This window comes from Peromyscus maniculatus, chromosome 18, assembly GCF_049852395.1.
Source record: "Peromyscus maniculatus bairdii isolate BWxNUB_F1_BW_parent chromosome 18, HU_Pman_BW_mat_3.1, whole genome shotgun sequence".
NCBI classification, from domain to species: Eukaryota; Metazoa; Chordata; class Mammalia; order Rodentia; family Cricetidae; genus Peromyscus; species Peromyscus maniculatus.
In genome coordinates, this window is record NC_134869.1 from 161,682 (window position 1) to 174,075 (window position 12,394).

Consider the following 12,394-nt stretch of genomic DNA (forward strand, 5'->3'; position numbering starts at 1 on the left):
GTGTGTGTGTGTGTGTGTGTGTGTGTGTGTGTTGCCATGTCTTGGCCCACATAAGGTAAGACATCTGGTTTTTCATTCCTCACTTAAGCTCGAATCTCTCCATCTCATATAATTACTCATTTAATTAGATTAGTGTGTGATCCATTGGAGAAATTTCAGACTTGTGTTATTTTACTTTCTTGCCCAGTGATTCTGTACAATTCATAACTGACATAATGCTGCTGTGAGGACCAAACTACTCTCAAAGTTTTATCCCTGTCTGGTGTATTGGTCTGGGTTCTATGGGGTAACAACTTATAGAATGCATTTCTATATGTACAAAAGCCTATTTTTTAGAATGACTTAGAGGCTGTGGTCCAGCTAATTGAACCTTGGCTGGCTATGATGGCAAAGTCCAAGAATCCAGTAGTTGCTCAGTCCACAATGCTTGATATCTCCGCCCATCAGTAGTATAGTCTGGAATCCCAAAGAAGATGGCTCCAATGCCAGTGAAGGAATGGACTTGCTAGCAAGGTGAGAGCAAGCAGCTAAAGAGTCAAAGCTCCCTTCCTCCATTTCTGTATATGGGCTACCAGCACAAGGCCTGGCTAAGGTTACAGATGAGGTTTTGGCTCAAAACATCTGAGTTAAAGATGTTACTTTCCTCATTAACATCCAGATTAATGTCTTCCAACCACAAAGAGCAGGATTCTGTGTGGATCTTCTGTCTTCAAATTAAGCAAATATACCTCACAGGTGTGCCCCTCCATATTGGGGTCTTAGTTAATCCAGATGTAATAAAATTGACAACTAAAAATAGCTATCACAACTTCACCCCATGTCAACTTGACACACAATTATATCTTTTTATATCATGATTAATTTCTAAATGTAAAACAATAACCAGGTCATAATAATGCCTAAACATGATATAATTATTCCAAGTACAAAGCAAACATATTACGTATTAGACTAGCTCAAAATTATGCCTAGCATTATTTAACTATCCCTGTACAACTACAAACACAATAAAAAGTTAGAATAAGTGGTAATGTCCCTTGAGGGACATTTTTTAGTATCCCAAATTTAAATATGATAAACATCAATATTCTCCCTTCTTTTAGAATGAATGATTTTATTTATTTATTTTTGTTTTTACATCCTAACCAAAATTTCACCTCCATCCTCTCCTCTCAACCTTCCACCCACCTCCACTCTTCCTGATCCACATCCATTCCTCCTCCTCTTCTCTTCAGAAATGGGCAGGCCTCCTATGGATATCTGCCTGCCATGTCATATCAAGTTGTGGTAGGACTAGGCATGACTTCTATTAAGGCTGGATATAGCAATTCAGAAGGAGGATGGGTCCCAAAAGCAGTCAATAGAGACAAGCCCTGCTCTCACTCTTAGGAGTCTCACAAGAAGACCAAGTTATACAACTGAAAAATATATGCAGAGTGCCTAGGTCAGTCCCATGATGCTCCCTGGTTGGTGGTTCAGGCTCTGAGTCACTATGAACCTAGGTTATTTAGTTCTGTGGCATGCTTGTGGGGCTCCTGACCCCACTAGCTCCTACAAAAATTTAATTTTTTTATTCACCAATTTAAATGCATTGGTGTTTTGGTTTCATGTATGCCTGTGTGAGGGTGTCAAATCCTCTGGAACTAGAGTTACACACAGTTGTGAGCTGCATTGATTTTTTTTCATTATTTTAAAAATATTTCATATGAATAATGTATGGAAATCTGATTGGAATTTAAAATAATACCATCTAGCTATTTACTTATTTACAATAAGGGAAACACTTATATACAGACATATGATAGAGAATGAACACACAATACACACCATGCCATTTTGACATTCTGTTCACATGGAGGTCAATGAACAAATTAGGAGGAGTAAGCTCTTTCCTTCCACCCAACTAGGCATCTCAGTGGCCCTTCTCTGGTACTTTCCATGATCAACTCGTGGCTTTCTGCCTTAGAGGATTTTCTTGTGGTTCTGAAACTTAGAGAATATTTTAATATTAATGGGCATTGGGAAAATTTGTACAGAATTTTGTTTCAAATGAATGATACTCTTAAAAAAAGCTCACGCTAGGGGTAAGAATTCTTGATGGGAAGAGGGTTGCTGTGTGTCTAGCTTGAAGAAACTGCTGGTTCAGGGTAATTCATGGGAAAAGGCAAAAGTTAATTACTCTGACATGCAGGTGAGTGAGTTCACTGGAAATAACCAGTGAAAAAGCACCAAGGAAGGTTCCAGGATGAGTCATTGAAATGCCATGTTCCTTCCTGGCATTGTGCCTTTGAGAGTCTGTCCTTTGTGCCCCGTGCACTTCTCAGGTCATTAGTGCTGTTCAGGCTCCTGTGAACAGTTCAGGTTTCAGCATTTAACCAGTTACAGCAATCATCACATACTTCTCTCAATACAACATTCCTACAAGGATCAAAATTTGCAAGGCACTTCAGCACTTAAATAACCTTTGTGGTTACTGCATGTTTTAGAATACTAATGTCTCAAAGACTTAGTGAAAAACATTCCCCTTAAAATGGAGTGCCTTGTACATTTCAATCTCTAGATACTTTTAAAACAAGAATCACTGAAAAGTTGATGCAAAATGACATGCACAGAACGTGATATAGTGAGATGCATCTTTAAATTAATATATATGTTACACTTTAGTATTAAATATGAGCACAGTCATTAATTATATCCAGACTTTTGCTTTATTTCATAGTTGTTGGCATTCAGAATATGCTATATCAAAACATGGGGCTTGACATAGGAAGTTCTTTGAGTGGATGAATGAATGTGAGGAAGGACTCATATCTTCCCCTGAAACTGCTCATACAACCTAGAAAGGACTTCCTGACAATTTCCTGAAGCAGGTCAGAAGCACCACATGTCTCTCCATGGAGGAAAGGTGCAGCCTCATATCTGAAGACTGATGAAGGCACACAGAGAGGACATGATCCAAAAGCCCTCACTGTTTGCCATTCATCTGCTTGACTCCTATTGCTTTCATTTTGACACACGTTTCATTACATTCCACTTTCCATCAACTCTAGAATAAACTCTCAGGTCTACTACATGCTCTAAGAGGCACAGTGCTGGACCTGAGCAATGGTGAATGCCCATGGCTCAATGTCATGCTGCATGGGTGAAATGACTGGGCCCACCAGGAGTTGAGTATCAGGAAAGGCCTCCAAGGTGAGAAGGGTACGGGTATTGGGAAACATACGAGATACATAAAGGCATCATTTTGTGGTATGGAAGGAACTCTGGTGAACATGAAGGCTGTAGGCCACTCCAAGGATCAGGACCATAATAAAATCTACAGTAAGGGCCCATAATTTTGGGGCCATGGGCACCTCTGTCCCTACACGTTGGAGAATTTGGGGACAGAAGCCTAATATGAGACCAGATGAGTGTTTGGAAGACTCCCTTTCTTTGGTAGCCTTGTTCAGGTCTCTAGCTGCCTGCAGGGTCCGTAATCCTCTTGAGATGATCACCACAGCAGGACTGATGCCCGTTCACCATCTCCATGTTCTCCATGGGTCATTCTGACCTGCGCCTGGGATGGTACCCCACACTAAACTAAGGAGTGTTCTAGGGCTGCTGAGTGTCACTTGGGACAGTTTTTGGCAGGAGTTTGTGAAGCTTGTGGTGACTGCCATTTGAATGAGGCATGGGGACTCTTGGGGATGGATTAATCCTGTTTTCTTGCTCTTCCTGTTGAGACTTTAGACACAAGTGAGATGTTGGTGTCAAAGGCTTTGTTCTTGTCTTTCACACTTGGAAGCCTGACTAGGGGTGGCATAGACCAGAGAATGAGACCTGTTCAAAGACAGTGCTTTGCTCACTCAATTGCTGGGCATCAATACTATGTGCTTTTATATTTAATTAATTTGATAATGATTAAGTGAAGTCAAAATGTTGCTATTAATGTACATTTCCTTTGTAAATTAGAATATTTACTTAATATTATGTGAAAATATGCACATTTAAAGATTACTTCTTAAGCACAGGATATTCTATGTAATGAACATTCTGGATGAAAGCAATCTTGAAAAAAATTATCACATGTCTAAGCAATTTTTGGGTTGTTTTAACCTTAGGAAGACTTGTGCTGTGAAAGTTTGCACTAGGTAAGTGAATATGCTTTTCTTTTGGTAATCTCTGTTTTGTTGTGGAATCCCTAACAAGGAACTAAGATGGGTAGAAACAAATGATAAGACTCTCCTCTTTTTAAAAAAAGTACTCTCCTCTCAAAAACATCTTCTATTAGCCATACCATAATGTGTTTTATTATGCCTTCTCAGTATATCTTGGAGGTTTGTTAATTTGAAAGTAAGAAGCCTCCATAATCTCATAGGGATTGGCACTATTAGGGGGTGTGGCTTTGTTGGAGAGACTGTGGTGGCCTTGTTGGAGGATTATGTTACAGTGGGGGAGGGTTGAGATCTCTTATGCTCATGCCATGTCTAGTGTCTCAGAGCACTTTTTGCTGCATGTGGATCAAGATGTAGCTTCATCTCCACATTTTTCTCCTTCTCCAGCACCATGTCTGCCTGAATGCCTCATTGTCCTGCCATGATCATAATGAACTAAACCTCTGAAACTGTAAGCCACCTGATTAAATGTTTTCCTTTGTAATTGTTGCTATGGTCATGGTGTCCCTTCACAGCAATAAAACCCTAACTAAGACAGTAGGTATCCAACATAATGACAGAGAACAATGGACTCAGGAAAGAATTCTACTTCTGGACGACCCTTTGAGCATGGACTTTGGTATAAACCAGCTCTGATGCAGAACACCTTGTAAGGGTTTGTACATTGAGGTGTATTTGTTACAAATGCTTTTAGACCTGTATCATCTTTATAGACACCACTGTAGAGCAAGCCAAGGACAACCATTTCACCATGCTAAGTAGAAATCTGGGACAGCCATGTGTCAGGCAGTGGGTAAGAGCTGATCTGTTGTTCTACACTGAGTAGCAGTGTGCAGTCAGAAATACCTTTCCCTTGTTCTGCCTTTTTTCCTCCTATTACTTGAGACATGACCTTTCACCCATTGAACTAGAACTTTCCCAACACATGCAGTCAGCCCACCCAAGCCATCTCCTTCCCATGCTACTCACCCTAGTTACCTCTGTGTCTTCAAATCCTAGTGTAATAAAAGTTTCCTAAGTCTACACAGAAACATAAACTAGTCCATGCAGGAATTAACAACTCAACTTCTAGGCAACTAGAAGATGTTTTAGATAGAGACAGTGGTGGCCACTATCATCACGGAGAATGATACCTCATGACTTATATATATTGAAGACTGCATTATTCAGGGGAGAAAAATTTAAAATTTAAAACATAAGTATTGAAATGATATATAGTTATAGAAAAAAGTGTTGAAGGAAGTTTTTATATTCATTTCTAGATACTGAGAGCAAAGATTGTTTCTCATGTTTCTGTTTTTTGAAAGTTACATTTTACATATTTTCTGGTAAGACAAAACAGTGTCTCTGTTGTGAATTAAAAAGTTATGCCTTTCAAACAAACATAACAGGTACTCAGAGTTGAAGGTAGAAAAGAGCTAACACAGCAAGGTGGCCACTTGGAAAGTTCTGCTGCCTCCTTGGCTGGTATCTGGGAGTTGATATTTCCGTTTATCTTTATATTTATATACACATGTATATGCAATTAGATATGGTTATACATATTATTTATACCATATAGATACTTATAAAAATATGCACATAACTATACCCATAGTTCTGCATACAACATGCATACCATACATATGCGTACCAATACCACAAGGATTGTTTGTGTCTTTTAATTTTTTGTTATACCAAATTATTGTACATCTAATTAATTTAATGAATATTTCTATGTGTCCTAATATGGGTGTGTGTGGGTGTGCATGTAGACAAATACATGTTTCTAAATGTACGAATGTGGGCACATATATATGAGTATAGTGTGTGAAAAAGCATGTGTGTATTGTGGCACAACAATGATGGTGCCCTGATCCTTTATAATGGGCTAGTGGCACTATTACTTTTGGGTGGGGCATGCTTGATCATGCTGCATTCTGTGCATGGAATTTCCATGCTTCTAGAATACTGATGTTGTCTAAGATGTTGATAACAATGTGTAGATGTTTCAGGATCTTTCTTAGATGAATATCTACAATCTATGTCACATGTTAAGCACTTCAGATAACATTTGACACCAAGCATATGTAAGTTTTCAGTTTCTCCTTCCTCTTCTACTGAACTTTCAGATTATAGTAAATCATCACCATCAAGTAAAACTAAAAACACTTACTGGCTATCCAGAACTTGGTGAAGACCAGGAAATTGTGGGTTCCCAGGATACAATGATGTCAACTGGAAGACTTCCAGGTGGGGCGTTCCTACTGTAACTGTTACCACAGGCATCCAGGCTGAGACAGCAAAGAGCCTGGGCAACCATGTAAGTTCTCTTCTTCCGGATTCTGCTGCTGCAGACAGGAAAAAGCATATCAAGCTCTGTGATTAGATAGCTGGTTTTATTGAGGCCACCCTGCCTAAATCCTGTTTGGGTTTGATGATAGCATAATGCTTACAGTAACTGCATCTAGAGATAACAGGAAGAAATTCCCAAGAGTTTTTCTTTTATAACTTAGATTTTATTGATTGAGGACCAGTAGAAAAATATGTTAGTTCAGTTTTGTTTTCTTCCTTTTTGCATGCCACAATTCTTAAGTGTAGGTTTCCATCTTCATAAGATAGAGGAATTGAACACTGTAATACCTAGACTAATTCTTCAGATCTCTAAGATGCCTCCTTCCCACTACCCTTAAATGTCATATTAGGAAAAGAAAAAAGCATCAATGGTAAAAAGTAAATAAATAAATAAATAAATAAATAAATAAATAAATAAATAAGGAAATCCAACACTAAGGAGACTGAGTTAGAAGATTGCTAACTGCAGATGGCACAATACCAGCCTCATGATAAGAGAATCTTGAAGATAAACTGAGCCTCAGAAATGATAGACCAGTATTTGAACTGTGTACATATGGCCTGAGTCTGCCCCATCCCCACTGACCTTCCTCTTCTCAGCAGTGAACTTCTGTAGTAGGAGAGGATGATTGGATAGAAAGCTGTCCCCAAGCAATGATGATAGCTGTAGCCTTCGGGCACCTTCCCTAATTACCACTCCAAAAATATCTACATAGCTTGACCACCTTTGTGCTCCCCTGAGCAGAGTGAGGCCTGGCCTCTGTGACTTTCCATAAGGAATCATTGTCATGGTTACATGTGTGCCCTTAACAGGTTGGCAGTTTACTCTGTTAAAGTGGCCTGTGGTTCACAACTATAATAATGTGAGCAGGAATCAATTTATGGTAAATCAGTGCAGACATTCTTTGTGGAAAGACCTGATCGCACATGAGTGAGTGGACAAGACAAGGAGCTTTCCTGAAAGGGATCACTAAGGCACACGGTTCATTGTTCCAGGGGTTTTCAAGGTAGAAGACAAATGACATTTTGAGAAATGTTTCCATAGCAAGGACCAAAGAAGCACCCTCATAGTGCATGCCTTGAATGACATACAGGAGGGGACGCCATGCCCACACTGCATAAGAGGCCCCATAGAGATCTGCACAACCCTCATGTGCCTATCAATGGATGACCATCCTCTGTTGTTATATTAACTGCCTGTGATATGCCTTCATGGGAGCAGATCACAGAAGGAAGGAAAGGCAGCAGGGACCTTGTTGGAACTCTAGTTTGTTATCTCTACTCAGAAGCAACAATTTCCCACATGAACTCATGGTGCCTCTTTACCATGCCCACAGTCACCAATTCAACTGCAAGGACTCTCCCAAGCACCACAACGCCTCCCTACTTCACCTTTCTGTTTGTGTAATATGTAGTTTATTTCATCTGGAGTCTCTGCTGTGTGTGTTGGTGTCTATGCCCACTTCCCTTGGAAAGAGCCAATGTTCCTCAGAATAGACTTGAGATATAAGAGAAGGGCTGTAATTACAGTCCTCTATCAATATCGACGTTAATTTTTTTCAGAAAGGCTGAGCATAATCCAAGGCTAATTACAAATTACAAAGTAGCTTCAGGCAAACCTGGACTCAAAAGTATCCACTGCTTCAATCCTAAAGAGAAATGGGTACTAGAGAGTTCCAGAATATCAATGTAAGCAGGTTTAATTCTAACACAAAAACTGCCTGGATACCACCATACCCTGAAAATAGCCCAGGCCAACATGGTCCCTGAAAAAGCCCATGCTTAGTACCTAAAGTGAAAGTAGACCAGGATTAACCATTAAACCAAGATGTCAAGCAAAAGTATTCCAAGCCCTGAGGATGAACCTGATGAAGACCAGGAATAAAGCCTAAATTAACAATGGCTTTCCCTTATCCAGAAAGGCCAGAGACCAACCCTAAGAATAAAATTGCCAAACCCTGACCTAAAAGAGGCCTGCACCAAAACCTGAAGCTGAATAAGCTCTGACCCAGAGGAAAAACAGAGGTATCCCTGGGCCAGTCCATTAAATGGAAGAGCCAAGGCCAAAGGAGAAGGAAAAGTAACAAAATGAAATGCAACAAAGAAAAGAAAAGAATGGCCATGCCTAACCTTGACCCTGAAGGAGGCTGGCCCCAACCAAAAGGCAAATGAGTACTACCCTATCCCTCAGAAGAAAAAGACTTGGCTGGAAGAAAGAAAAGGAGAATATCCATGCCTCAAATTTACCTGGATTAAGCCAGGACCCTCACCAAGATGAGAAGTTGGCCTCAGCATAACCCTGAAAACTGGGCCAAATGAAGAAAGGTCGTGGGCCCAGACCAATCCCTCAAATGAGAGGCCAGGACAAAGCAAGAAAAGGGAACACAGGGGCCTAACACTTACCCTGACAAAAGCCTGAGATAAAACAAGGAGAGAAGAATACCTGGGACATTCTCTTAAATGAAAGAGGCCAAGAAAAAAAAAACTGTCTGTCTATAATCCTTACCCTGATGAAGTATGGGCCTAAGCAAGACGAGATGCGGGACACGTCATAACCTTAAGGCTGAAAAAGACCAGGCCAAAACCAAGAAAATTAGTGGGCCTAATTCCAGTCCTCGCTATGAATATATCTGGGGCCTAATAAAGAAGAGAAGTGGGACTGGGCCATCCCCTTAAAGAAAGAACACCCAGAGAAAACCAGGAAAACATCTATGCCTAGGTCAAATCCTTATTCTGAAAACACCAAGCACCAAATGAAGGAGGTCTGGGGTAAATATTGACTAGGAAAAATTCAGAGCTCATACAAAGCTCATAGAACAAACTAGGCAAAATCAAATGTTACAAGCCAACCACAGACCTTGATGAAGAGAAACCACAAACACTAAAATCAAGAGAGCTCCTGCCAACCCAATGAGAGATATGTGGCCAGATTTAATGTTGACCCTAGGAAGTCCAGTTTGAAGAGATAATTTAAATGGAGCCTGTCCCAACCACAATGAACACTTCCTAGACCAAACACTGATCAAGTAGCCAAGGACCAAGACATGTGTGAGAGAAGTCCAGGCAAACCAAGAAGAGAAACATGCCTGACCATAAACTGCTATCAGTGGAGACCTGCAGCCTACTGAGCAAGAATTAAACGCAGAAGCCCTGAACTTTAGGATGTGTGGGCAGAATATTTTCTTCTTCATCCAACACTCTAATCAAAAGGGATCCAGAAATACCATGTTCTCAGTGGAGCCAATGGTTCCCTTACAGATGAAACCAAATGGACATCATTAACATATTTGGTAGTTAGAGGGAACTCTGATCCCAGACCTTGATATTTTATAGTCAATCAAGGCCTCAAAAGAGACACACAGAAGAATGTTTGCTGAAAATCTTAGCCACTCAAACTTCATATACAGATATATCTTGATATCTTGAGTACTAACTGTGTGGAACACATACATTTCATTTACAAGACATACCATCCTCAATACATGCAAACCAGGATGTGCTACTCACCATATGATCCAAGCTCTCATCTGGGTAACCAATGAATATGGACATAGCATAATACAAATGGTGTTATACTACACGCTGTTGTAGCCTGATAAAATTCCAAATCTTGATTCCAAATGATATTTTTAGGAACAAAGAAGTCTCAAAAGTAACACCCCTTCATGATAAAGGTCTTGGAGAGATCAGGAATACAATGAACATACCTAAAACTAATAAAGGCAGTTTACAACAAGCCCACAGCCAACATATAATTAAATGAAGAGAAACTCTAAGCAATGCCACTAAAATCAAGAACAAGACAAGGCTGTCCACTCTCCCCATATCTATTCAATATGTACTCAAAGTTCTAGCTAGAGCAAAAAGACAACAAAAGGAGAATAAGGGGATACAAATTGGAAAGGAAGAAGTCAAGCTTTTTCTATTTCCAGATGATATGATAGTCTATATAAGTGACCCCAAAACTGTAACAGGGAATGCCTGCAGCTAATAAACCCCTTCAGTAATGCAGCAGGATACAAGATTAACTCAAAAAAAAAAAAAAAACAGTAGCTCTCCTATATACAAGTGATAAATGGGCTGAAAAGAAATCAGAAAGACATCACCTTTACAATAGCCACAAATAATATAAAACACCTTGGGGTAACTCTAACTAAGCAAGTGAAAGAGCTGTATGATAAGAATTTTAAGTATCTGTAGAAAGAAAATGAAGAAGATATCACAAAATGGACAAATCTCCCATGCTCATGGATAGGTAATATTAACATAGTAAAATGGCAATCTTACCAAAAGCATTCTGCAGATTCAATGCGTTCCCCATCAAAATCCCAACACAATTCTTCACAGACCTGGAAAGAACAATACTCAACTTCATATAGAAAAAAAATGACCCATAATAGCTTAAACAATCCTGTACAATAAAGCAACCACTGGAGGCAACACCATCCCTGACCTCAAGTTTTGCTATAGAGCTACAGTAATAAAAACAACTTAGTATTGGCATAAAACTGACATGTGGACCAATCAATTGAATTGAAGATCCTGACATTAATCTGCATACATATGAACACCTGATTTTTGACAAAGAAGCCAAACCTACACAATGGAAAAAAGAAATCGTGCTGGCATAACTGGATGTCAACATGCAGAAGGCTGCAAATAGATCCATATCTGTCACCGTGCACAAAACTTAAGTCAAAGTGCATCAAAGACCTCAACATAAATCCAGTTACATTGAACCTGACAGAAGAGAAAGTAGAAGTAGTCTTGAATGCACTGGCACAGGAGACCACTTCCTAAATCTAACACCAGTAGCATAGACACTGAGAGCAACAATTAATAAATGGGACCTTCTGAAACTGAGATGTTTCTGTAAGGCAAAGGACACAGTAAATAAGACAAAATGAGAGCCTACAGAATGGGAAAAGATCTTCACCAACCCCATATCTGACAGAGGGATGATCTAAAAAATATGTAAAGAACTCAGGAAACTAGATATCAAAATACTGAACAATCAAATTAAAAATGGGGTGCAGATCTAAACAGAATTCTCAACAGAAGAATCTCAAATGACCAAAAGACAGTTAAGGAAATGTTCACCATCCTTAGCCATCAGGAAAATACAAATCAAAATGACCCTGAGATATCATCTTATACCTGTCAGAATGGCTAAGCTAAAAACACTGATAAAAGCTTATGCTGGACAGAATGCAGAGCAAGGGCAACACTCTTCGACTGTTGGTGGGAATGCAAACTTGTACAGCCACTTTGGAAATCAGTATGGAGGTTTCTCAGAAAATTGGGAATCAATCTACCTCAAGAACCAGCTATATCACTCTTGGGCATATACCCAAGGAATGCTCAGTCATACTACAAGGATACATGCTCAACTACATTCATAGCAGCGTTATTTGTAATAGCAAGATCCTGGAAACAACCTAGAAGACCCTCAACTGAAGAGAAAATGTGGTACATATATACAATGGAATAATATGCAGCAGTAACAGACAATGACATCATGAAGTTTTCAGGCAAATGGATAGAACTAGAAAATGTTATCCTGAGTGAGGTAACCCAGACTCAGAAGGACAAACATGATATGTACTCACTCATAAGTGGATACTAGATGTAAAGCAAAGGATAACCAGACTACAACCCACAGCTCCAGAGAAGCTAGGTAACAAGGTAGACCCTAAGAGGGACACATGGATCACCCTGGGAGGGGAAATAGATGAGATGTCCATGAGTAAACTGGGGAGGAGGGGGGTGATTGAGGGTAGGGGGTTGGGGATGAGAAAATAAGGGAACAGGATGGTCGATCTGGAACAGGGACATAGTGGAAGAGCAATGAGATACCATAATAGAGGGAGAAATCATGGGGATAGGGTGTAACTGGGTGCTAGGGA

At 39.8% G+C, this 12,394-nt stretch overlaps 1 protein-coding gene across 13 annotated transcripts in view; it reads right to left on the minus strand.

The window, feature by feature from the left end:
• The window catches only part of LOC121826150 (uncharacterized), a 219,419-nt gene that overhangs the window by 17,452 nt on the left and 189,573 nt on the right, over positions 1-12,394 (minus strand). For 7 of the 13 annotated variants that reach the window (XR_013045754.1, XR_013045752.1, XR_013045751.1 and 4 more), the window contains one exon: positions 6,310-6,484. Coding sequence is in view for 1 of the 13 variants with exons in the window: in XM_076554426.1 (XP_076410541.1) it covers positions 1,828-1,830 (3 nt within the window). In the remaining 12 variants the exon portion in view is untranslated. Of the gene's footprint in view, positions 1-1,827; positions 1,990-6,309; positions 6,485-12,394 lie in introns of all 13 variants that reach the window. The other 6 variants (XR_013045760.1, XR_013045758.1, XR_013045755.1 and 3 more) reach the window with 1 other exon arrangement.